Consider the following 22,708-nt stretch of genomic DNA (forward strand, 5'->3'; position numbering starts at 1 on the left):
TTTAGATTCCTAATTCGTTGTTTAAGATTTCACAGCAGAGAGACTCGAGTGATACGAAAGGAAATAGATAAATTGGCTCCCATACGCAATGTTTTTGACCGTTTTGTTGCTAATTGTCAGAACTGCCTCCACCACTCAGAATCTGTAACAGTGAACGAGATGCTTGCAGGATTTCGAGAAAAGTGCAGTTTTCGCCAATACATCCCTTCGAAGCCGAATAAAGACGGGTTGAAAATCCTAGTATTGTGTGATGCCAAAATGTTCTACACGAGCAATATAGAAATTTACGTCGGAACACGTCGGAAGGTCCGTACAGAGTTTCGAATAGTCCTTTCGATGTAGTTTTACGACTCTGTCAACACTTTTTTGGTTCTAATCGCAATGTTACGATGGACAATTGGTTCACCTCTGTACCTCTTGTGAAAAAGCTACTTGACCACAAACTCACAGTTATTGGAACTATCCGGAAAAACAAGAGAGAATAACCAATAGAAAATTGTGCTGTTACTTTCTAGTATGCATGATAGAGTTGAAATAGATGCAGGAACAGATGCAAACAAATCAGTCATGATCATAGACTACAATAAAACTGAAGGAGGTGTAGATACAGTGGATAAACTAACTGCAAGCTACAACTGTTCCAGAAACTCGAGCGGTGGTACTGAAGTAAAACAAGAATTAGACCTATTTAAATAATCATTTTCCGGTTCAAAGTCACGTTTTTGACATAATATATTATGCAAACATACAGCTGGTAAAATAATATCTTGTGCTGTGTCTGGCTGAACTTCTATGTATCGAATAAAAATTCTCCAGCGAGCAGCTAAAATCCCAAAACTGTTTTCTACTACTCTTCGTGCCCTTGGCAGACGGTAGTTAAAAATTTTTTGGCTTCATCTCCGCCATTTCTTTCACTATAAGGGCGCAGAAGATAAGATTTTAACGGAAATGCTTCGTCGCCTACTATAATTGCTGTCAGTTTCTCATCGGCAGGTACATTAGTAGAGGGGATAAGAGACTTTTGGGGCGTACGGTAGTGAGTGGGAAAGAGAGATGTGCGACGTAATCGATGCATAGAAGGATGGAATGAGCATCGAGTAGATTCATTTGACAGATAACGGCGCGGTGAAATTACAAAAATAAGGTATAATATTATTAATGAACGAAAAATCGGATTAACTCTTTCAGTCATGGTGTTCACCTTAGTATACGTCCATTTAAATGGTGAAGAGCTAATATTTCTTATTTTCGATAGCTTATGAAGACCACAGGGGAATATCGGGCTTAGTCACAAACAAATCATTTTTGAGTTATCCATGCCGCGTTGTAGCTAAACTGCGACTCTATCGTTTAGCTGTGAAGAACTGGCTAAAAACGAGCTAAGTTCCGAGATAGTAGCGTGGGAAAAAACGATGCTCGGGGGAAAAAGGTGGCGTAGTCCAGCGGAACAGGGGAAGAATGGGCTGAGTCCGACCATGTGATATGTGTGTGCTTGCGCGTTGACTCCGCCATTGTTGTTTACAAGAGTCGTTCTGCGTTGTTCGTGAAATTTGAACGCATTTGTAAGCTGTTAATATTATTTCAACTTAATTAACTGATTGAGAATGGAGTGTGACATTGATAAAATAAAAGTGTTAGAAAAGCAACAAAGAAGAGACAGTCGTTTGGTAGACTCACAGACGTAGCCAAGCGTCTAAGGCTGCAATCTCTTACTACTGGAGATGATTGCAAGTGCAAGAGACTGAATTATTTTACCAATATTACAGACGAAGACAGGAAAGCAACAATTAAGTATTTTGATGCCCTGGGAACGTATGATGAACAAAGTTTGTACCTAACAGGGCTCATCACAGTTCTGCATGTAGCTAGAAGGCGACCCCGTCAATCCGAGGCTGTTGCTGATTTTCATGAAGCAACCTACCGTTATAGGTGAGTGAAATAGTCCAGTTTTGTTATAAACCACTCTAAATTATGTTAATGAGAGGAGATAAAGGCCATAATCCAGCAGAATTCCGTTGAAATAAAATATTGGTGTTCATTTTTAGGGCTCGCGTCATGCGTGACGGAAAATATGAAGACGTCCCAGTCTGTCGCAAGGCATTCATTCACGGAACAACAAAGAGGCGCATAGAGCACATCGTCATGTCACTGAAACTTGAGGGACAGGCTCCTACCGATGGTCGTGGAAAACACAAAAACAGACCGCACAAGTTGAGTGAAGCAAAGGTGGCTGCTGTAAAGAATCATATCGCTTCCTTCAAAGGACGAAATGCTCACTACAGCCTTCAGAAAACTTCTAAGATCTTTCTTCCTGAGGAGCTAAACGTGAAGAAGATGCATCTCATGTACATGGAGAAAAATCCAGGTTTGGCTGTATCATATGAATCGTACAGGTCAAACTTTGTGAAAAACTTCAATATCTCGTTCGGCTACCCACGCATAAATACGTGCAGTTTCTGTGACGAAACTAAGGCAAAAATTAGCGCATTAGAAGCAGATTTAACGAAAGGTCTATAAGTGGAAAATGAGCTTAACACGCTAAAAGTTGATTCACAAGTCCATTTAGCAAGAGCAAACCGTTTTAATGAAGTAAAAAAGAAGGCTAAACTCCTCAGCCGCACTACTTCTGATACTGAAGCTATTGCAATGGACTACCAGAAAAATTTACCACTTCCCAATGTCACCACTAACGATGTTTATTATACGCGGCAGCTTTCTTTTTATTCGTTTAATATACACCAGCTATCAGACAACGAAAGTGTTTTCTACACGTATCCTGAAGGGAGGGGAAAAAAGGGGCTGATAACGTAGCATCCATGCTTCATGACTCTATACACAACTTCCTTAAGCTGTCGGTAAGAAAATTGCTTATTTTCTGTGACAGCTGCGGTAGACAAAACAAGAATTACAAACTGTTCCGATTAATGCATTACCTTGTGCACATGGAGAAACGGCTTGACTACACCACAGAACACCCTATCTATACAGAAGCGCATCTGAAGCGTTTCCGCTAAATCGCAAGCTTGGCTTGTATATTGTCAACCTCACATTAGTCATTTGTGTAAGTGAGGTTAGGTCTTAGAACAGTAACAATAATACACTCAACTATTAACAACTAAAGATGGCTAGCTACCGAGGTGGAAGTGTTTGTGCCTATCGAGGATGCGACTCTAAATCAAGGAATAGGACGACGTCTCTCTTTAGATTTCCTAAAGATATTGAGGCCCAGTTGTACAATCGTGGTTTAAGCCGAGGTTCACATGAACCAGGTTCAAAAATGAACTCGGCTCAAAAACGTATTTTGTTGTTCATACAATATTTGAGCTAAGTTCTTCGAAACCAAGTTCACGGAATAAAACCATAGGTTGGTATTATTGGCGCATGCGTATTTTCAATTCATGCGTTGAAATTTTCTCATAACCGTTTTTGACACAAAACAGTTGTGTAATTTTTGACTAATACTAATAGCAAATAACAAGTTTTTCATTATTCTGTGGATTGAACGGTGATAAACTATTTGGAAGAATTTCTTATCAGAAATTTTACAATATTGTTAGACTCCTGACTTCCGAGGTAAGCAATCAGTGTCAGATGAAAAATATTTTATATTTTCTTGGGTCATATTCTTACTTATATGAATTTTTATAGTAGACAATGGAAACATCTTCAGAAAGTTAACACCAAAGAGCAACAAACTTCAATTCAAAAGAAGAAGCAGTTTTGCTTAGTATTGTTACAAAATATAAGGGAATTATTGAAAATAAAAAAACAGACAGTAACAATAATAAACAAAAGCGTGAATGTTGGGAAAAAATTGAAGTACAGTTCAACAGTCACAGTGGTGAGGTCTTCAGAGATTGGAACACGTTAAGGAAATAATATGAAAACATTAAAAAAAGGAGTAAAAGAAAAATAGCAGATGCAAAATGTCATGTAATGTCTACTGGAGGAGGCCCACCGAATAAACCAATTGAAGTCAATGATGTTGACATACTTGTAAGGGATATTTTGGGCAGTAGAGTTGAAGGACTGCAATCTGAGTTTGGAGGTGATGCATCTATTTCAGGAACAGGTTAGTTATTACCATCTTTAACAGAGAATTGTGTTTTATTCATTCATTCAAATTTCATTCAAGACTTTCTTACTGAAATAGCAATATGTCGCTAGGATAACTTTGATTTCCTTTGTTTTTAGAATTTATAACAATTGAATGTGAGGATAATGATATCTCTTTTGGAATACCTGAGGTGATACCAAATAATGATTTTACGGAGGAAGAATATGCCATTCAAGGTAAGATACTACACAATTATTTTAATGAAATGAATAAGGTATACTTAATGCCACATTTAGAAATATCGTTTACCAGAAAATTACTTTTTTTCAAGGACAATTGGAGAATACACAACATGAAACAAAGAGAATGGATCAGATGAAAGAAGAAACAAAGGCTAAAATGGACTGGTCCAAATCTACTCCCGACAACTTAAGGACCCCAAAATCTAAGGTTCTTATTTCAGGTAGGTAAACATGTACTTTTTTGAGATGAGCATCAATAGCCGATGTTTCAAGTACGATGTCGATGTTTTTTTGCCATCCAAATGTTCCATGTTGTTGGTATATCTCGATGGTATTGTTTTGAACTACCATCAATGTTTTGTACAATGGTACATATAGAATTTAGTGACGGGATAATTCGAATGGAAAATGATTATTCGATTCTTGCAATAATCAATTTTTGTCGACAACTTTAACATTTTGGTTAGATAATATTTAGTAAAATAAAACCTACTGACCGAAAAATAACGTTTCAATTTTACTTTCAGGCGAGTCTGGGAATAAGCGAAAAAGGAATGAGTATGAAACACTTTGTAGTAAAGTAAGTCACTGGGCAGAAGCCAAATCAAGTTTAGAGCAAATCAAAATTTCTCAGATGGAGAAAGAACACAATTTGAAATTGAAAATAATGAAAGATAAATCAGGAGCTGAAATTGAAATGATGAGAAAGGAGACAGAAGCCAGGATTGACAACTCCAGAAAAGAACTGGAGGTAACCAGATCGTCAGGACCAGATGATGTCCTACTACCCTTCTTTGAGAAAAACATTATTCTGGTATAAAAAACTTGGTGTTCATATCCTGCAGCTCCTTTTGTTCAATTCTTACGTGATATTTTGCAAATACTCGGGAAGAAAAATGACATTATATGATTACCGTTTAGCTGTGACTGAAAATCTATTGCCTGATATACCACGTAGAATAGAATATATGATATTCAAACACGTACCTAGTAAAATTGAAACGGTTGATGCCACAAAGAGAACACCAAGAAAAAGATGTCGTTTTTATTTCCAGAAGAAAATCAGGAACGACACTGTGTGGGAATGTAAGACTTGTCCAGATAAACCCGGTTTGTGTGTTGAGCCATGTTTTAGTCTTTTTCACACTTTTTTGACCAAAAATTGCAAATGTAATATAATATAATTTTGTTTTGAAATGTTTTTTTTACTTGTTGTATTTTTTCTACTTGACCATTTTTACCCACTAACGCCATATGGCGTCATCCGCATATATCCTTGAAACTTTGGTACTGTGCGTAGGACGCCAATAGGCGTCCGAGTCTGATTTTTGTATAAATGAAGAATTACTGCCTTTCCCAAAAAAAAACTATACAGCTCCAAAAACTTTATTTAAAAAAACATGTCCCGCACAGGAGTGGAGTCCTTAATTATTTTACGCAGCAAATGTACTAGAGACCGGAGAGTACGGAGAGACCGGAATGGAGAGCGTATACATTAGGGGAATGCTCTGCAACACCACAAAGGAGGAGATAGTTGACGCTGTGAGGACAGTAGTAGAAGCCTGGGAAAAGAATTGGGGGATAAGTGAAACCAAACCGGCAGGAAATAAAACAGTAACAGCCACTTTGAAACTGCCAAAAATAGATAGCAGAGACAGTAGTACCCCAGGGATTCATAAAGGTAGGACTGGCCCGATGTAAGGTGGAGATGAGACACAGAGTGCCAAACTGTAGGAAATGCTGGAGCTACGAACATAACTCTGAAAATTGCAAGGGAGAGGACAGGACAGGAAACTGTTTCAAATGCGGCAAAGGAGGGCACAATGCAGCAGCTTACACAAATGAAATGTACTACCTAGTGTGTAGAATGGAGGGCCACAAATTGGGCTCCATGGGGTGCCCTACTTTCAAGGTGGCACTGAGAAAAACAAAGCAGAGATACAACCAAGACAAGAGACAGGGAGGGACGGAGAAGAAAGGCTGGAATGGAAACTTCCTGCTGGGTGAGGCAATAAATGCTATGACGGCAGCGGCGGTAGAAATGGCAGAAGCGGCAGCGAAAGCAGCAAGAAAAGAGGAAGAGCGGGATATAGAAGAGAAAGAGGAAGGGAGAGGGGAAGAAGAGGAGGAAACACAAAACAAGTAATGCCAGTTAATATATAAATGTAGGTAGGTCCAAGGCTACACACGACTTAGTTTTAGCAACGGCATTGAGGGAAAACATCGATATTGCACTGGCCAGTGTTCTAGCCAAGAAGTCAGAATGGATTACGAATGCTAAAGGAGTTGCGTCAATCCTGTTTATCAATAAACGTATCAAAATAAGTAATCAAAGGAAGGATACACAAAAAATATGAATATATATATATAGCTGCTACATATCACCGAACATCCCCATCAATAAGTATAAGGAAACTACCGACGCAATAATGCAAGACGTAATTGACCAAGGCAAGAAAGCGATTATAGCAGGAGATTTTAATGCGAAATCATCACTATGGAGAGCACCACATACAGATGACAGTTAACTATCTAACCCCGGGTCCACACTGACGCGAACAATGTTCGCTAACATTGTTAGCTAAAAGTGTTCGCGAACATTCAAATAAAATTGACTTGAAATAACATAGCCTACTAAAGTTTGCATTAAAAATATCATTGTTAGCGAACAAAAATTGATGTTCGCTCAAAGGGCGGTAAACTTCAAAGAAAACAATGTTATTTACGTTTTTTGATTGCAAATCCAGATATAATAGGTTCTTGAATAAGTCCAATTTTAAATCTTTCTTTATAATTTTCGTAATATTTCTTTTACAATGAAATTTATATCAATCTTAGTCTTCTCTACAATATATGTTTGCTCTGGGATCATCATAGAGCAATGTGACTATAATTTCTTTTTAACTTCTGATAAAAAGATATGTCAAGATGACATATGTACAAAAGAATTTTTTGGCCTATTCACCCTTGATAAAGGTTCTCGTATCTGTTTAATACGAAATGATGGATCAAGACTGAGTTTCAGCTTGCAGAGTATTAGCATGCATTACTATTATAAGGATTACTATTATGCTTGTATCCCCGCTATGAAGGTGTCTACGGAATACAAGTGCATTAACTCAGATAATTGTAATGCAGAAATGTGTAAGCCAACAGTGTTGAGCTCAGGACCTGGAACATTACCAAGAAGTACAAACTCAACAGATTTCTTTTACACCGGTTGTATTTATCAAGGATGGTGTACAGGATGGTGCTTCTATGACTTAAATGATAGATGCGGCTGGGGACTGGTGGAGGTTATCCCTCAGACATGTTATAAGATCTTACGAAGAGAAAGGTCCGAGTGGATAGCTGAGATAGTCTATGAAGATTCAGAAGTAAGGAATACAATCTACCTGAGTCAAAGCAATCCTGTTATTACTAAGCCTTTCGCCATGACGATAAATTCGATGATCCTCCAGTCTGAACCTATCCAAAATAGTAGGTACCTTCTTGAAGTCACTCCAATACTCTATAGATATGTTCAAGCATGCGAAAAGAACTTTCCAGTTACAGGGATGATAGGGGATTATCAACAGTCTCTCGATCACATAACAACGACATATCCATGTTATATCGTGAGTAGGACGATCTCACCGGTATCAGATTACCAAGATAACGACTTCCAAGACTTTGAGTCAGCAGAGTCAGCAGAACGTGATACTTTTGTTATTCCCATCGTCTCCTGCTGACACCGCTGTCTACACATTATAAATGGACCCTGCGAGGTCAAATCATAGTCAGTATCTATTTAGAGTTGGTCAGAACTAATTTAGAATTCGAGTAGTATCAACTTAGATTCTGTTCCATTTTTCATTGTAGTTTTGTAACGATATTTTTGTTGTTATTCAAAGAAAGTCTGTAATTGAAAATAAAGTGTTTTTTAAAAAGTCGTATTCAAAAGAGTGAATATAACAATTGGCGCAGTCGTTGTAGGATCTGACAACGTTGCTAGAACAAGGAAACCCTAACTAGTAGCGGCGGATTCTAATCCCTCAACAGATAAAGAACCAACAACCCCTGAGGAGTCATCACTCGAGGAAGCAGCGGAAGGAACACCTGGTGAAGCCCCTGGCTGGACGACTTCGAGAACACGACGAATCGGAATGAAGATTGTAATACTGTAAGTCGATATTGAATTGTCTCGATTTATTTTGCAATCTATTTACCATCACTTCAATTCTTTTCAAAACCAATAATCATACTGATTGATTATTGCAAAAAAGTAAATAAGTACTGTTCGATCATTCAAATTTTGACACCAAAAATTTGTTAAGATAAATCAAAATGCCTCAAAACCAACCAGAACCAGAAGCAATCGAACCATACAAGTTATCAGAAATATTTTCAATAGTGCCTGAATTCGAAGGTGATCAAATATTTTTGAACACTTTCTTAAATGCTTGTGATTGTGCATATCGCATGTCAACAGCAGACCAACGCGATCTATTAGTGATTCACATCAAAAACAAACTCAAAGGTAGAGCAGCACAATTGATAAGTTCAAGGAATCCTGGAACTTATCCCGAAATCAAACATTTATTAAATTTATATTTTGGAGATTCTAGAGATCTAACATCACTGATTCACGATCTCCAGCGTATCAAACAACTTCCAAATGAAACACCTCTAATATTTTTCAATCGCCTTCAAGTCCACAATGCCAAAATGCACGCATGTGTACAAAAATCCGTCCTTTCTGCGGAACAGAAACACGCGCAATCCGCACTAATAGAAACAATGGCATTAAACACGCTTTTAACCGGACTAGAACCGCGAATAGGTCAAGTAATTCGTGCCTCAAATCCGGCAGATCTACTTGAAGCCCATGTTAGAATTAGGAGAGAAATGCAACTATCCTATTTCGAACATCAAAAAAATGAAAGACCAAACCAAACACGTCCTCAACAAACAATCAGACGAAACCCCCAACCAACATCCCAAAGAACCTGTCACACTTGTGGTCAGCTAGGTCACATTTCCACAGAATGTCGAATGAGACAACAAAGACCCCAAAATAATTATCAATATTCCAACCAAAGGTTTGCGAGACCGAACCCTCAACCCAATCAAAATTTTTCGAGTCAAACAAACCCTCAACCCAATCAAAATTTTCCAAGACCAAACTTTCAAACAAATTCTCAGCCAAACAGGTCCCAGACTAATCAAAACCAAACTCGACCTCAATCTCAAAACCAATTCAGACCACCCGTAATTCAAAGAAATCCTAATTACCCTGTCAATTTTAACCAAAACCAAAGAGCTCATTTCATGACATACGAATCTCAAGATTATCATACAGGTGATAATCAAGACTATCATACAGCTGATAGTTATAACCATCAATACAACGATTATTACCCCACCGATAATGACTATGATTACTATACCCCTAGTGATCAAGATTACCAATACAACCAAATTCAAACACCTGAAGATCCTTCAATATACCAGGATTTTCTTTCACTTCCGAATACGAACCACCCACCTATTCAACCCCAAACAACCAACAACCAATCGATCGACCCCATATCAGAAGTCCAATCCCAAATTCAGTCCCTGAATATACAAGACTTCAACCCGAACGCGAACTTCCCGGAACAAATTTTCATGTAAGCCCTTTGCTTTCTATGAATTCGAAGAATCTGTACTACATCAAAGACTCTTCCAATACTTTTAAAATCCTCATCGATACAGGTGCAGGAATATCCATTTTCAAACCCAAAACATGCGAAAAATACCCCCTTAGATTCCTGAAAACGTCACTATACAAGGTATCACTGACCAGAAAATTGTCGTGAATGAATCCACTCTAATAAATTTCACACAAAACGATCCACACAAAGTCTTTATCTACGACTTAGACATCGACTTTGACGGTTTACTCGGATCTGACTTTCTCGAACATTACAATTGTATAATTGACCTGAAAAATAAACAACTTATAACAAACTTTAAAACGGTCCCTTTGTTCAAAGTTTCAGACATAAATGACCATATACTCACTGAAAAACCGAACCAAATTCAAATAGAACCCCGAATGGAGAAAATATTCAAATTACATTGCAACCTCAAGAACACTGAAGCTATACTGCTAGCTGAAGAAAGAGAAAAAGTAAGAATTCCCAACGCCATAGTCAAAATTGATGAAAACGGTATGTTCTACACTACTATCGTGAATACAAACGCGATCCCAAAACAAATAGATTTTTCTGAAATAAAACTCGAACCCCTTCCAACACATGAAACAATTTTGAATATTAATGAATCGTTTTCCCAATATCAACCCCATATTGATCGTATCCAAGAAATCAAAGCGCAACTAAGAACCGAACATTTGAACGAAGAGGAACATCAATCAATAACTGATTTATGCCTCCAATTCGAAGATATCTTCTATTTAGAAGGAGATAATCTCACTTTTACCAACGAAATTAAACATACCATCGATACTAAGGATGCTAGACCCGTCTTTACGAAATCCTACAGGTACCCACAGGTACACAAGGAGGAAGTAAAAACACAAATATCAAAAATGCTAAATCAAGGCATTATTCAGCCATCAATATCCCCATGGTCATCTCCAGTTTGGGTTGTACCCAAAAAGATGGATGCCTCCGGTAAACAGAAATGGAGAGTTGTCATCGATTACCGAAAACTCAACGAGCTAACGGTTGACGACAAATACCCATTACCCAACATCTCTGACCTCCTAGACCAGCTTGGTAAATGCGAATATTTCACCACGCTTGATCTCGCCTCCGGATTTCATCAAATTGAAATTGAACCCAAAGATATTCCCAAAACGGCTTTCTCCGTAGACAATGGTCACTACGAATTTGTTCGTATGCCATTTGGCTTAAAGAATGCTCCAAGCACGTTCCAGAGAGTTATGGATAATGTTCTTCTAGGTATACAGAACGAAAGATGTCTCGTATACATGGATGACATCATCGTATATTCTCCTACCATCCACGAGCACATAGCAAGGTTGACTGAAGTATTTAAAAGACTTCGAAAAGCGAACCTGAAAATCCAACCGGATAAATGCGAATTCTTGAGAAAAGAAGTCGCCTATCTTGGACATGTCATTACCCAAAACGGAGTCAAACCCAATCCAACGAAAATTGAATGTATCCAAAATTTCCCCGAACCAAAAACCCAAAAAGAAATAAAATCATTTCTAGGTTTAGCTGGATACTATCGACGATTCATTTGTAATTTCGCCAAAATTTCGAAACCATTGACCAAATTACTTCAAAAAGATACCCCCTTCAACTTTGACGCAGAATGCAGACAAGCATTCGAACAACTCAAAAATTCACTCATAACGAGCCCCATTCTCATTTACCCTAATTTTGAGGAACCATTTTTGCTCACCACTGACGCCAGTGCGTTTGCAATTGGTGCCATTTTATCACAAGGTCCCATTGGCAAAGATCTCCCAATAGCATATGCGTCTAGAACACTTTGTAACGCAGAATCGAAGTACTCTACAATAGAAAGAGAACTTCTTGCCATCGTTTGGGCAGTAAAGCATTTTCGCCCATACCTTTTCGGACGAAAATTCCGACTAATTACTGATCATAGACCCCTCACCTGGCTTTTTTCAATAAAAGACCCTGGTAGTAGGCTGGCACGCTGGCGACTCAAACTCGAAGAGTATGATTACCAGATAGAATATAAACCCGGCAAAATCAACAAAAATGCAGATGCACTATCCCGGATCAAAGTCAACTACTTCAAAGAATGCGCGAATTTCCAACACAAAATTTCCATACACGCATCCAATGAAAACGAAACCGAAGTAAAAGCGGACCCCGAAATAAGTGATAACCCTAATGAAAACATCCCTGAAGAGAGAAATAACCCTGAAGGAAACGACACCCCTGAAAACGAAATACCCGTAGAAACCATTCAAGAAGAATTTAATACATTTGTTAATTTATATAAATCAAAATCTCTAATCGATTATTCCAAAATAGAGTTCGACAATTCTCAACTTCTCGACAAACATCATAAAAACATTGTTAGTTTCTTTTGGCAAAACAAACTAGAACCGTTACATTATGAAATCATCGAAGACCTCTTCGAAGAACATCCAGAGTTTTACAATGATAGAATCAACATACTTTCTAGTAAATCAGTAAAAGATCGTAAATACTATATCATACCCCTTCCTTTTGATCCTGAATCTGTCATAGAACACATGTTCTATATTATTTATAAATCCCAAAATGAATTCGATCTAAGAAAAACTTTTTCAATCGAAAACAACCTAGAACTACCCATACTAGAAATATTTTCATTTATTTTTGCCGACAAGGAAATCAAATTGAAAGTCTGTCAAAACTTAACGACAACTCCTGACCCCGATCAAATTCCCATAATCATTGATCAATGTCATTCAGGAAAAACAAATTTACACCGTGGCATTAATGAAACCATCAGAAGAGTAAAACAGAAATACAACTGGCAAGGTCTCATTAAAGACGTCGAAAATTTCGTGAAAAAATGCGAAATTTGTCAAAAAGTCAAAATTTGTCGAAAAAACCTTAGCACACCTCTCGTCATAACTGAAACCCCAAAAACCCCTTTTGAACGTATTAATGTAGACATTTTCGAAATTCCTACAAAATACTACGCTTTGACAATAAGAGACGAACTGACTAAATTCACACAAGCATACGCCATAGAAGACAAATCCTCAAAATCAGTCGTGAATACCCTTCTTCTTTACTTCCAACACTACGGTACACCACTTAGGATACATTGCGACTACGGTCGAGAATTTACAAGTCAACTTATGAAAGACTTATGCTTTTTGTATGACATTAAACTAACATATTCGAGTGTAAATCACCCACAATCGAACGGATCAATCGAAAGATTCCATGCCACATTTGCTGAAATGATTCGTGCCCATAAAGCTGAAAATCCCGACGAACACCCCATGAACGTTTTACCATATGTAGTTATTTGCTACAATAACACGAGAAACAAAACAACAGGTTTCACACCGTACGAATTAATATTCGGACATACAGCTAGTCGATCCCCAGAAACGCTCTATAACCAAAAAGACCTAATTTCAAAATATGTGAGAGATCTCAATAACCGCATGACGTATTTCTATAAATTGGCCAGAGCAAAAACCGAAAGACAAAAAGAAAAGTCCAAAATCAGATTTGATAGGACAGTTTCCGAAAACGTCCCTAAATATAAAGTAGGAGACAAGGTTTATGTGAAAGAGTCACAAATTTCAAATAAACTCGAAAATAAATTTAATGGACCATTCGAAATATTAGAAATTTATCCCAATTCCGCGATGTTAGTGAATTGGAAAACGCGAAATAAAACTAAAGTAAATTTCGACCGCTTGAAACCTTTTCATGAATAATAATCTTTTTCAGGACACTCCTGCTGTCATCAACAGCCAGTGCCCAATACAACTTAGAGTCAATCAATAACTCGATCGGCGTTTTCTTCCATCAAGAAGGAACCCTCAAAATAACGAACGAAAAATGGACCCTTTTGGTCTACAAAGATTTATCATCCATCAAAGACGCTCTATACAATAATGATAAAATCCTAGAAAACCTAATTTATTTTCTTGACAGAGACGAGCCTAGAATACTAGCTTTCAAAGCTCAAATAAAAACACATACCAGTCTTTTAACCCAAATATCAGACTCACTACAAGTAAAGTTTAGAGATATCTTCACGGACACAGAAAAATTCGAAAAAAGAACAAAACGTGGTTTAATAAATGGCGCAGGAACTTTTTGGAAAGCAATAACCGGAAACCTTGACGCATCCGATGGAGAATATTTCACGGATTGTATCAATAAAATAAGCCAAGACGAACATCAAATTGAAAATCTATTAAAAAATCAAATATCTGTAACCACCTCGGTGATCAAAAACTTCAATTCAACAATTCAAAAGCTACAAGTTGATGAAGAGACTTTCAATCAAGATATAAAAGAAATCGAAAAATCATTAATGGAAATATCAGACGATATGGCATTTTACGAAGCTCAGATAAAAACTCTAGAGATATGCGAATCACTCATGGAAAGCTACCTATTCCTTGAAACTTTTATTGGCGATATTATCAATTCAATTACTTTCGCTCGATTGAAAATAATTCATGGTTCAATCATAACATCAAGAGATTTACTTTATTCACTTCAAGAAATATCACAAACATTGAACAAAAATAATTTACCATTATACGTCAGTATTGGAAATATCCCCCAATACCTGGACCTTATTGAATTGCAAGCATATCAAACAGACAATAAAGTAGTATTTGTTTTAAATATTCCCCTAGTAGAGCCTGAAACGTACACACTTTTTCATTTATATCCAATACCAATCTTGGATGCTCGAACAGGACTTCACCATATATTATTAACATTTCAAAAATTTATTGCGCGAGACGACGATTCAATGTTGTACACTTCTTTTCAAAATTTAGATAATTGTAAAGTGATCAAAACCGACTTGAAAATTTGTGCAGAAGTGCTTCCATACCCGATAGACAGCAACGCTATTTGTGAAGCCCAGCTCCTCAAACAAACTCTGCAATTGCCTGAAAATTGTAAATCAACAGTGATCTACGCAAAAGACTACAGCGTTCAAGTGATTTCTCAGAATCTGTGGCTGATATCAATATCCGATCCTCTACCAGTCACCATAAACTGTATTGGCAGAGAAGTAATCACAAAAATCATCGAAACCAATACCCTCCTGAAACTTCAGCCTGAATGCAACGCCTTCATTGGAAACACGAGAGTTCATTCCAAATATTTCGTTGAAAAATACCAGAACGTAACTTACAACAAACATGCAGTCCAGATACCATATCGATGCTGTGACCACCTCCCGGAAAAATCAAAACTCCCGGAGCTGAAACCCCTGAAATTAAATAAAATAAATGTCGACGATCTCAACATTGCCGAACACAAGTTGAACCAATACTCAGATGAATTGGACAAACTCATCAACGAACCGTTCGTGAACAAACATATTTCTTGGTTCACGTATTTTACAATTGCTCTCATCATCGCACTAGTGATTTTGTATATTTTCTGCAAGTGCCGTCGCAAGAAGTCAATTGCGATCGGAATCACCTCTTCAAGCAACGACAACCCACCGAGACCACCAAGAACGAGAATAGTACCCAGAACCCTGGCAAGATTCGTTCCTAGAAGAAGACCCAGCGTCCGTCTAGAAGACCCTATTGAAGAAGATGTCGAGCTAACCACGAGTTTGAATGAAAAAACTTTTTCTTAATAAAAGTTGCTGCAAAGCACCAACTTTTCTTTGATAAGGGGAGTTGTTATATCGTGAGTAGGACGATCTCACCGGTATCAGATTACCAAGATAACGACTTCCAAGACTTTGAGTCAGCAGAGTCAGCAGAACGTGATACTTTTGTTATTCCCATCGTCTCCTGCTGACACCGCTGTCTACACATTATAAATGGACCCTGCGAGGTCAAATCATTGTCAGTATCTATTTAGAGTTGGTCAGAACTAATTTAGAATTCGAGTAGATTCTGTTCCATTTTTCATTGTAGTTTTGTAACGATATTTTTGTTGTTATTCAAAGAAAGTCTGTAATTGAAAATAAAGTGTTTTTTAAAAAGTCGTATTCAAAAGAGTGAATATAACATCAATAAACGTATCAAAATAAGTAATCAAAGGAAGGATAGACACAAAAAATATGAATATATATATATAGCTGCTACATATCACCGAACATCCCCATCAATAAGTATAAGGAAACTACCGACGCAATAATGCAAGACGTAATTGACCAAGGCAAGAAAGCGATTATAGCGGAGATTTTAATGCGAAATCATCACTATGGAGAGCACCACATACAGATGACAGTTAACTATCTAACCCCGGGTCCACACTGACGCGAACAATGTTCGCTAACATTGTTAGCTAAAAGTGTTCGCGAACATTCAAATAAAATTGACTTGAAATAACATAGCCTACTAAAGTTTGCATTAAAAATATCATTGTTAGCGAACAAAAATTGATGTTCGCTCAAAGGGCGGTAAACTTCAAAGAAAACAATGTTATTTACGTTTTTTGATTGCAAATCCAGATATAATAGGTTCTTGAATAAGTCCAATTTTAAATCTTTCTTTATAATTTTCGTAATATTTCTTTTACAATGAAATTTATATCAATCTTAGTCTTCTCTACAATATATGTTTGCTCTGGGATCATCATAGAGCAATGTGACTATAATTTCTTTTTAACTTCTGATAAAAAGATATGTCAAGATGACATATGTACAAAAGAATTTTTTGGCCTATTCACCCTTGATAAAGGTTCTCGTATCTGTTTAATACGAAATGATGGATCAAGACTGAGTTTCAGCTTGCAGAGTATTAGCATGCATTACTATTATAAGGATTACTATTATGCTTGTATCCCCGCTATGAAGGTGTCTACGGAATACAAGTGCATTAACTCAGATAATTGTAATGCAGAAATGTGTAAGCCAACAGTGTTGAGCTCAGGACCTGGAACATTACCAAGAAGTACAAACTCAACAGATTTCTTTTACACCGGTTGTATTTATCAAGGATGGTGTACAGGATGGTGCTTCTATGACTTAAATGATAGATGCGGCTGGGGACTGGTGGAGGTTATCCCTCAGACATGTTATAAGATCTTACGAAGAGAAAGGTCCGAGTGGATAGCTGAGATAGTCTATGAAGATTCAGAAGTAAGGAATACAATCTACCTGAGTCAAAGCAATCCTGTTATTACTAAGCCTTTCGCCATGACGATAAATTCGATGATCCTCCAGTCTGAACCTATCCAAAATAGTAGGTACCTTCTTGAAGTCACTCCAATACTCTATAGATATGTTCAAGCATGCGAAAAGAACTTTCCAGTTACAGGGATGATAGGGGATTATCAACAGTCTTTCGATCACATAACAACGACATATCCATTAAACAATATACAGTGCAGAGGTGCATCTTGCGAAATCGCTTGTACTATACCAACTTCTCCTATAAGCAGATATTTGAATAGCTCTAGCCTTAATACGAAATTAGAAGATATCCCTTACGTCATCTCTCGTCCAGACTTAAAGAGTTTAGAGGTCCGACGTGAGGTAGAAGCCCACTTAACGTTAACAGCGGTGACTGGTGATGTAAAAAACCTTAAAGTTGTGAGTCCAAATTGCAAGATCTCTTCTATTTATACGATGGGATGTACGGGATGTTTTGAATCTTCTATTGTCGGTCTTCTCGCATCGGATATGAAGAATCCGGGGATCGTTACAGTCGAATCAAATTAAATTGTTTTTCTGACTTCCGTAGTGCATTGAATTGTTGTGAGCTCAATATTTTCAATTCAGTTACGTTATAAGGCTTTTTCAAAACTTCGACAATTCCGGGGTGATCAGTCCTAGTTTCATCGTTTACACTCGGGTTATCCAGCAATCTCTTTGTTCGTGAACGTGTTATAACATTCACAGAGGCATCAATTTTTCTGGACATTTCTTTCAAGTTGTCAGATGGTATTTCTACTCGAGAAAGAGCGTCTGCAACGTTTGAATTGCCCTTAACGTACTGTACTACATAGTCATATTCATCTAAAACAAGTCGAAATTTCGTCAGTCTACTAGACGGTTGATTTGAGCCGTACAAAAATATAAGAGGCCTATGATCGGTCTGTATTACAAATTTTCTTCCATACAAATATGGTCTGTAATGTTTCACTGACCAAACTATAGCTAAAAGCTCTAGTTCAATAATGCTATAATTTCTTTCTGCTTTATTTAATGTTCTACTGGCATATGCAATTGGTTTATTGTCTCCGTTACAGAGTACTCCTGAAATTGCTATTTTTGAGGCATCAGTTTTCAGTATGAAAGTGTTTTCAGCTGAAAACTCTGGATATTGTAAAACTGGAGGTGATGTTAATCTTGATTTCAAATTTTCAAATGCTTCTTGACATTCATCAGTCCAGATAAATTTTTCACCTTTTCTAGAAAGTTTGTTCAGAGGTGATGTTATATTAACAGGGAAATACTTCACTCATGATTAAGTTACAACATAAAAAAAGTAACATATCAGTGATTCAACTGAGTGAATAAGTCGCTGTTATCTATCAGTATTTATGAAATGTTTTTATTTTATTTACGAGAGACAGCATTTGTAGGGCATTTAAGGGCTTTTAAGTTAGTTTAATTAGTTTTGTAAGAGTTCTTGTGTGGCATTCATGATTCATATGTAAATTAGACTTTGCAACAACGTAAAAAGTTACATAAAATAAAAAAATCTGGAATAAATGATATTTTTTAGTTACTTTTGTAATACTTCTTGTGGGGCATTCATAATTCATATGTAAATTAGACTTTAACAACGTGAAAAGTAATACAATATAAAAAAATAATGGCAAGACCCCAACATATGAAAAAATCTTATGTAATTTATCAATGATTCAACTGAGTATGTAAGCTACTGTCATTAGTATTGAAGAAATGTTTTAGCCATATTGTATTTATGAAAGACAGCATTTGTAGGGCATTTAACCTTCTGTTAGTCGCGTTCGGTTTGTGAGACCGACCATACACTTTATTCAGCGTTATTCTGGAAATCAAAGTGGGGGCCACCTTCCACTCCGTGTATCTTCTCAAGCGGAAGCGACAAAACGGCAGTGCTAACGTGAGTGTTACAAAAGTACGTTGTGCCAAAAATATTTCGTCCTACGGTGTGAGAGACCGACGCGGCTAATCACGTTTTATTTTTGATTATCGTGCAATTTTTATTGTGAGGTAAGTTTTTCTTTTTATATGTAATACATGTAAATCAATAACAATATTTATTTTAGCTATGTGGTTTTACGAAAGAGAACAGACTCGACTGCAGGAAATGCTAGAACTTGTCAATGACGAAGAGGGACGTATGGCGTATGACGAACATTCAGATACAGATCAGTCTGATGACGAGGAGGTGGATCATGTTGAAGAGCAACACGATAATAGTGACTCTGAGCAAGATATTTCTGACGATGAAGAAATGATAGAAGAAATTCATAGCATAGCACGAGAAACCGCTTAGAACCACTGGCAATATGGGAGTATTTCTTCAATGACAAAATAATCAATATTATAGTGGAATGTACCAACGAATACATCGAATATGTTTCTGATAATTTTGCTCGAAGAAGAGATGCAACCCCAACGAATCAAATTGAAATTCGTGCATTTTTTTGAGTTATCTACGTGGCTGGTATTTATCATGCAAACCGTCTATATACCGAAGAATTATGGAGGGGTGATGGATCTAGTGTAGAGATTTTTCGCCTCACGATGAGTTCACAAAGATTTAGATTCCTAATTCGTTGTTTAAGATTTCACAGCAGAGAGACTCGAGTGATACGAAAGGAAATAGATAAATTGGCTCCCATACGCAATGTTTTTGACCGTTTTGTTGCTAATTGTCAGAACTGCCTCCACCACTCAGAATCTGTAACAGTGAACGAGATGCTTGCAGGATTTCGAGAAAAGTGCAGTTTTCGCCAATACATCCCTTCGAAGCCGAATAAAGACGGGTTGAAAATCCTAGTATTGTGTGATGCCAAAATGTTCTACACGAGCAATATAGAAATTTACGTCGGAACACGTCGGAAGGTCCGTACAGAGTTTCGAATAGTCCTTTCGATGTAGTTTTACGACTCTGTCAACACTTTTTTGGTTCTAATCGCAATGTTACGATGGACAATTGGTTCACCTCTGTACCTCTTGTGAAAAAGCTACTTGACCACAAACTCACAGTTATTGGAACTATCCGGAAAAACAAGAGAGAATAACCAATAGAAAATTGTGCTGTTACTTTCTAGTATGCATGATAGAGTTGAAATAGATGCAGGAACAGATGCAAACAAATCAGTCATGATCATAGACTACAATAAAACTGAAGGAGGTGTAGATACAGTGGATAAACTAACTGCAAGCTACAACTGTTCCAGAAACTCGAGCGGTGGTACTGAAGTAAAACAAGAATTAGACCTATTTAAATAATCATTTTCCGGTTCAAAGTCACGTTTTTGACATAATATATTATGCAAACATACAGCTGGTAAAATAATATCTTGTGCTGTGTCTGGCTGAACTTCTATGTATCGAATAAAAATTCTCCAGCGAGCAGCTAAAATCCCAAAACTGTTTTCTACTACTCTTCGTGCCCTTGGCAGACGGTAGTTAAAAATTTTTTGGCTTCATCTCCGCCATTTCTTTCACTATAAGGGCGCAGAAGATAAGATTTTAACGGAAATGCTTCGTCGCCTACTATAATTGCTGTCAGTTTCTCATCGGCAGGTACATTAGTAGAGGGGATAAGAGACTTTTGGGGCGTACGGTAGTGAGTGGGAAAGAGAGATGTGCGACGTAATCGATGCATAGAAGGATGGAATGAGCATCGAGTAGATTCATTTGACAGATAACGGCGCGGTGAAATTACAAAAATAAGGTATAATATTATTAATGAACGAAAAATCGGATTAACTCTTTCAGTCATGGTGTTCACCTTAGTATACGTCCATTTAAATGGTGAAGAGCTAATATTTCTTATTTTCGATAGCTTATGAAGACCACAGGGGAATATCGGGCTTAGTCACAAACAAATCATTTTTGAGTTATCCATGCCGCGTTGTAGCTAAACTGCGACTCTATCGTTTAGCTGTGAAGAACTGGCTAAAAACGAGCTAAGTTCCGAGATAGTAGCGTGGGAAAAAACGATGCTCGGGGGAAAAAGGTGGCGTAGTCCAGCGGAACAGGGGAAGAATGGGCTGAGTCCGACCATGTGATATGTGTGTGCTTGCGCGTTGACTCCGCCATTGTTGTTTACAAGAGTCGTTCTGCGTTGTTCGTGAAATTTGAACGCATTTGTAAGCTGTTAATATTATTTCAACTTAATTAACTGATTGAGAATGGAGTGTGACATTGATAAAATAAAAGTGTTAGAAAAGCAACAAAGAAGAGACAGTCGTTTGGTAGACTCACAGACGTAGCCAAGCGTCTAAGGCTGCAATCTCTTACTACTGGAGATGATTGCAAGTGCAAGAGACTGAATTATTTTACCAATATTACAGACGAAGACAGGAAAGCAACAATTAAGTATTTTGATGCCCTGGGAACGTATGATGAACAAAGTTTGTACCTAACAGGGCTCATCACAGTTCTGCATGTAGCTAGAAGGCGACCCCGTCAATCCGAGGCTGTTGCTGATTTTCATGAAGCAACCTACCGTTATAGGTGAGTGAAATAGTCCAGTTTTGTTATAAACCACTCTAAATTATGTTAATGAGAGGAGATAAAGGCCATAATCCAGCAGAATTCCGTTGAAATAAAATATTGGTGTTCATTTTTAGGGCTCGCGTCATGCGTGACGGAAAATATGAAGACGTCCCAGTCTGTCGCAAGGCATTCATTCACGGAACAACAAAGAGGCGCATAGAGCACATCGTCATGTCACTGAAACTTGAGGGACAGGCTCCTACCGATGGTCGTGGAAAACACAAAAACAGACCGCACAAGTTGAGTGAAGCAAAGGTGGCTGCTGTAAAGAATCATATCGCTTCCTTCAAAGGACGAAATGCTCACTACAGCCTTCAGAAAACTTCTAAGATCTTTCTTCCTGAGGAGCTAAACGTGAAGAAGATGCATCTCATGTACATGGAGAAAAATCCAGGTTTGGCTGTATCATATGAATCGTACAGGTCAAACTTTGTGAAAAACTTCAATATCTCGTTCGGCTACCCACGCATAAATACGTGCAGTTTCTGTGACGAAACTAAGGCAAAAATTAGCGCATTAGAAGCAGATTTAACGAAAGGTCTATAAGTGGAAAATGAGCTTAACACGCTAAAAGTTGATTCACAAGTCCATTTAGCAAGAGCAAACCGTTTTAATGAAGTAAAAAAGAAGGCTAAACTCCTCAGCCGCACTACTTCTGATACTGAAGCTATTGCAATGGACTACCAGAAAAATTTACCACTTCCCAATGTCACCACTAACGATGTTTATTATACGCGGCAGCTTTCTTTTTATTCGTTTAATATACACCAGCTATCAGACAACGAAAGTGTTTTCTACACGTATCCTGAAGGGAGGGGAAAAAAGGGGCTGATAACGTAGCATCCATGCTTCATGACTCTATACACAACTTCCTTAAGCTGTCGGTAAGAAAATTGCTTATTTTCTGTGACAGCTGCGGTAGACAAAACAAGAATTACAAACTGTTCCGATTAATGCATTACCTTGTGCACATGGAGAAACGGCTTGACTACACCACAGAACACCCTATCTATACAGAAGCGCATCT

At 37.6% G+C, this 22,708-nt stretch overlaps 4 protein-coding genes across 4 annotated transcripts; all 4 read left to right on the forward strand.

Annotated features, from left to right (window-relative positions):
- The first annotated feature begins 1,624 nt into the window (after positions 1–1,624).
- Positions 1,625–2,517, forward strand: LOC141486821 (uncharacterized). The gene is made up of 2 exons (XM_074185390.1): positions 1,625–1,929; positions 2,046–2,517. Exon 2 carries the CDS (start codon positions 2,056–2,058, stop codon positions 2,515–2,517), a length of 462 nt encoding a protein of 153 aa, XP_074041491.1. The 5' UTR covers positions 1,625–1,929; positions 2,046–2,055.
- Positions 2,518–3,517: 1,000 nt separating this feature from the next.
- LOC141486820 (uncharacterized) lies at positions 3,518–6,632 on the forward strand. Its single transcript, XM_074185389.1, has 4 exons — positions 3,518–4,072; positions 4,195–4,293; positions 4,389–4,520; positions 4,827–6,632. Exons 1-4 carry the CDS (start codon positions 3,937–3,939, stop codon positions 5,117–5,119), a joined length of 660 nt encoding a protein of 219 aa, XP_074041490.1. The 5' UTR covers positions 3,518–3,936; the 3' UTR covers positions 5,120–6,632.
- A 21-nt stretch (positions 6,633–6,653) lies between these two features.
- On the forward strand, positions 6,654–16,168 carry LOC141486822 (uncharacterized). The gene is made up of 2 exons (XM_074185392.1): positions 6,654–8,461; positions 13,752–16,168. The coding sequence occupies exons 1-2, from the start codon at positions 8,445–8,447 to the stop codon at positions 15,637–15,639; spliced, it is 1,905 nt and encodes a 634-aa protein (XP_074041493.1). The 5' UTR covers positions 6,654–8,444; the 3' UTR covers positions 15,640–16,168.
- A 5,166-nt stretch (positions 16,169–21,334) lies between these two features.
- Positions 21,335–22,227, forward strand: LOC141486825 (uncharacterized). Its single transcript, XM_074185395.1, has 2 exons — positions 21,335–21,639; positions 21,756–22,227. Exon 2 carries the CDS (start codon positions 21,766–21,768, stop codon positions 22,225–22,227), a length of 462 nt encoding a protein of 153 aa, XP_074041496.1. The 5' UTR covers positions 21,335–21,639; positions 21,756–21,765.
- Positions 22,228–22,708: the final 481 nt, after the last annotated feature.

This window comes from Leptinotarsa decemlineata, unplaced genomic scaffold (assembly GCF_025532065.1).
Source record: "Leptinotarsa decemlineata unplaced genomic scaffold, Ldec_3_MD MMD2_tig00026374_RagTag_RagTag, whole genome shotgun sequence".
Taxonomy (NCBI): Eukaryota; Metazoa; Arthropoda; class Insecta; order Coleoptera; family Chrysomelidae; genus Leptinotarsa; species Leptinotarsa decemlineata.

Excerpts from the sequence above, each read along its gene's own strand:
- LOC141486821 (XM_074185390.1), top strand. The coding sequence starts at position 2,056 with ATGCGTGACGGAAAATATGAAGACGTCCCAGTCTGTCGCAAGGCATTC.
- LOC141486820 (XM_074185389.1), top strand. The coding sequence starts at position 3,937 with ATGTCTACTGGAGGAGGCCCACCGAATAAACCAATTGAAGTCAATGAT. Across the intron at positions 4,073-4,194 it reads TGCATCTATTTCAGGAACAG|AATTTATAACAATTGAATGT; the intron begins GTTAGTTATTAC and ends CTTTGTTTTTAG. Across the intron at positions 4,294-4,388 it reads GGAAGAATATGCCATTCAAG|GACAATTGGAGAATACACAA; the intron begins GTAAGATACTAC and ends CTTTTTTTCAAG.
- LOC141486825 (XM_074185395.1), top strand. The coding sequence starts at position 21,766 with ATGCGTGACGGAAAATATGAAGACGTCCCAGTCTGTCGCAAGGCATTC.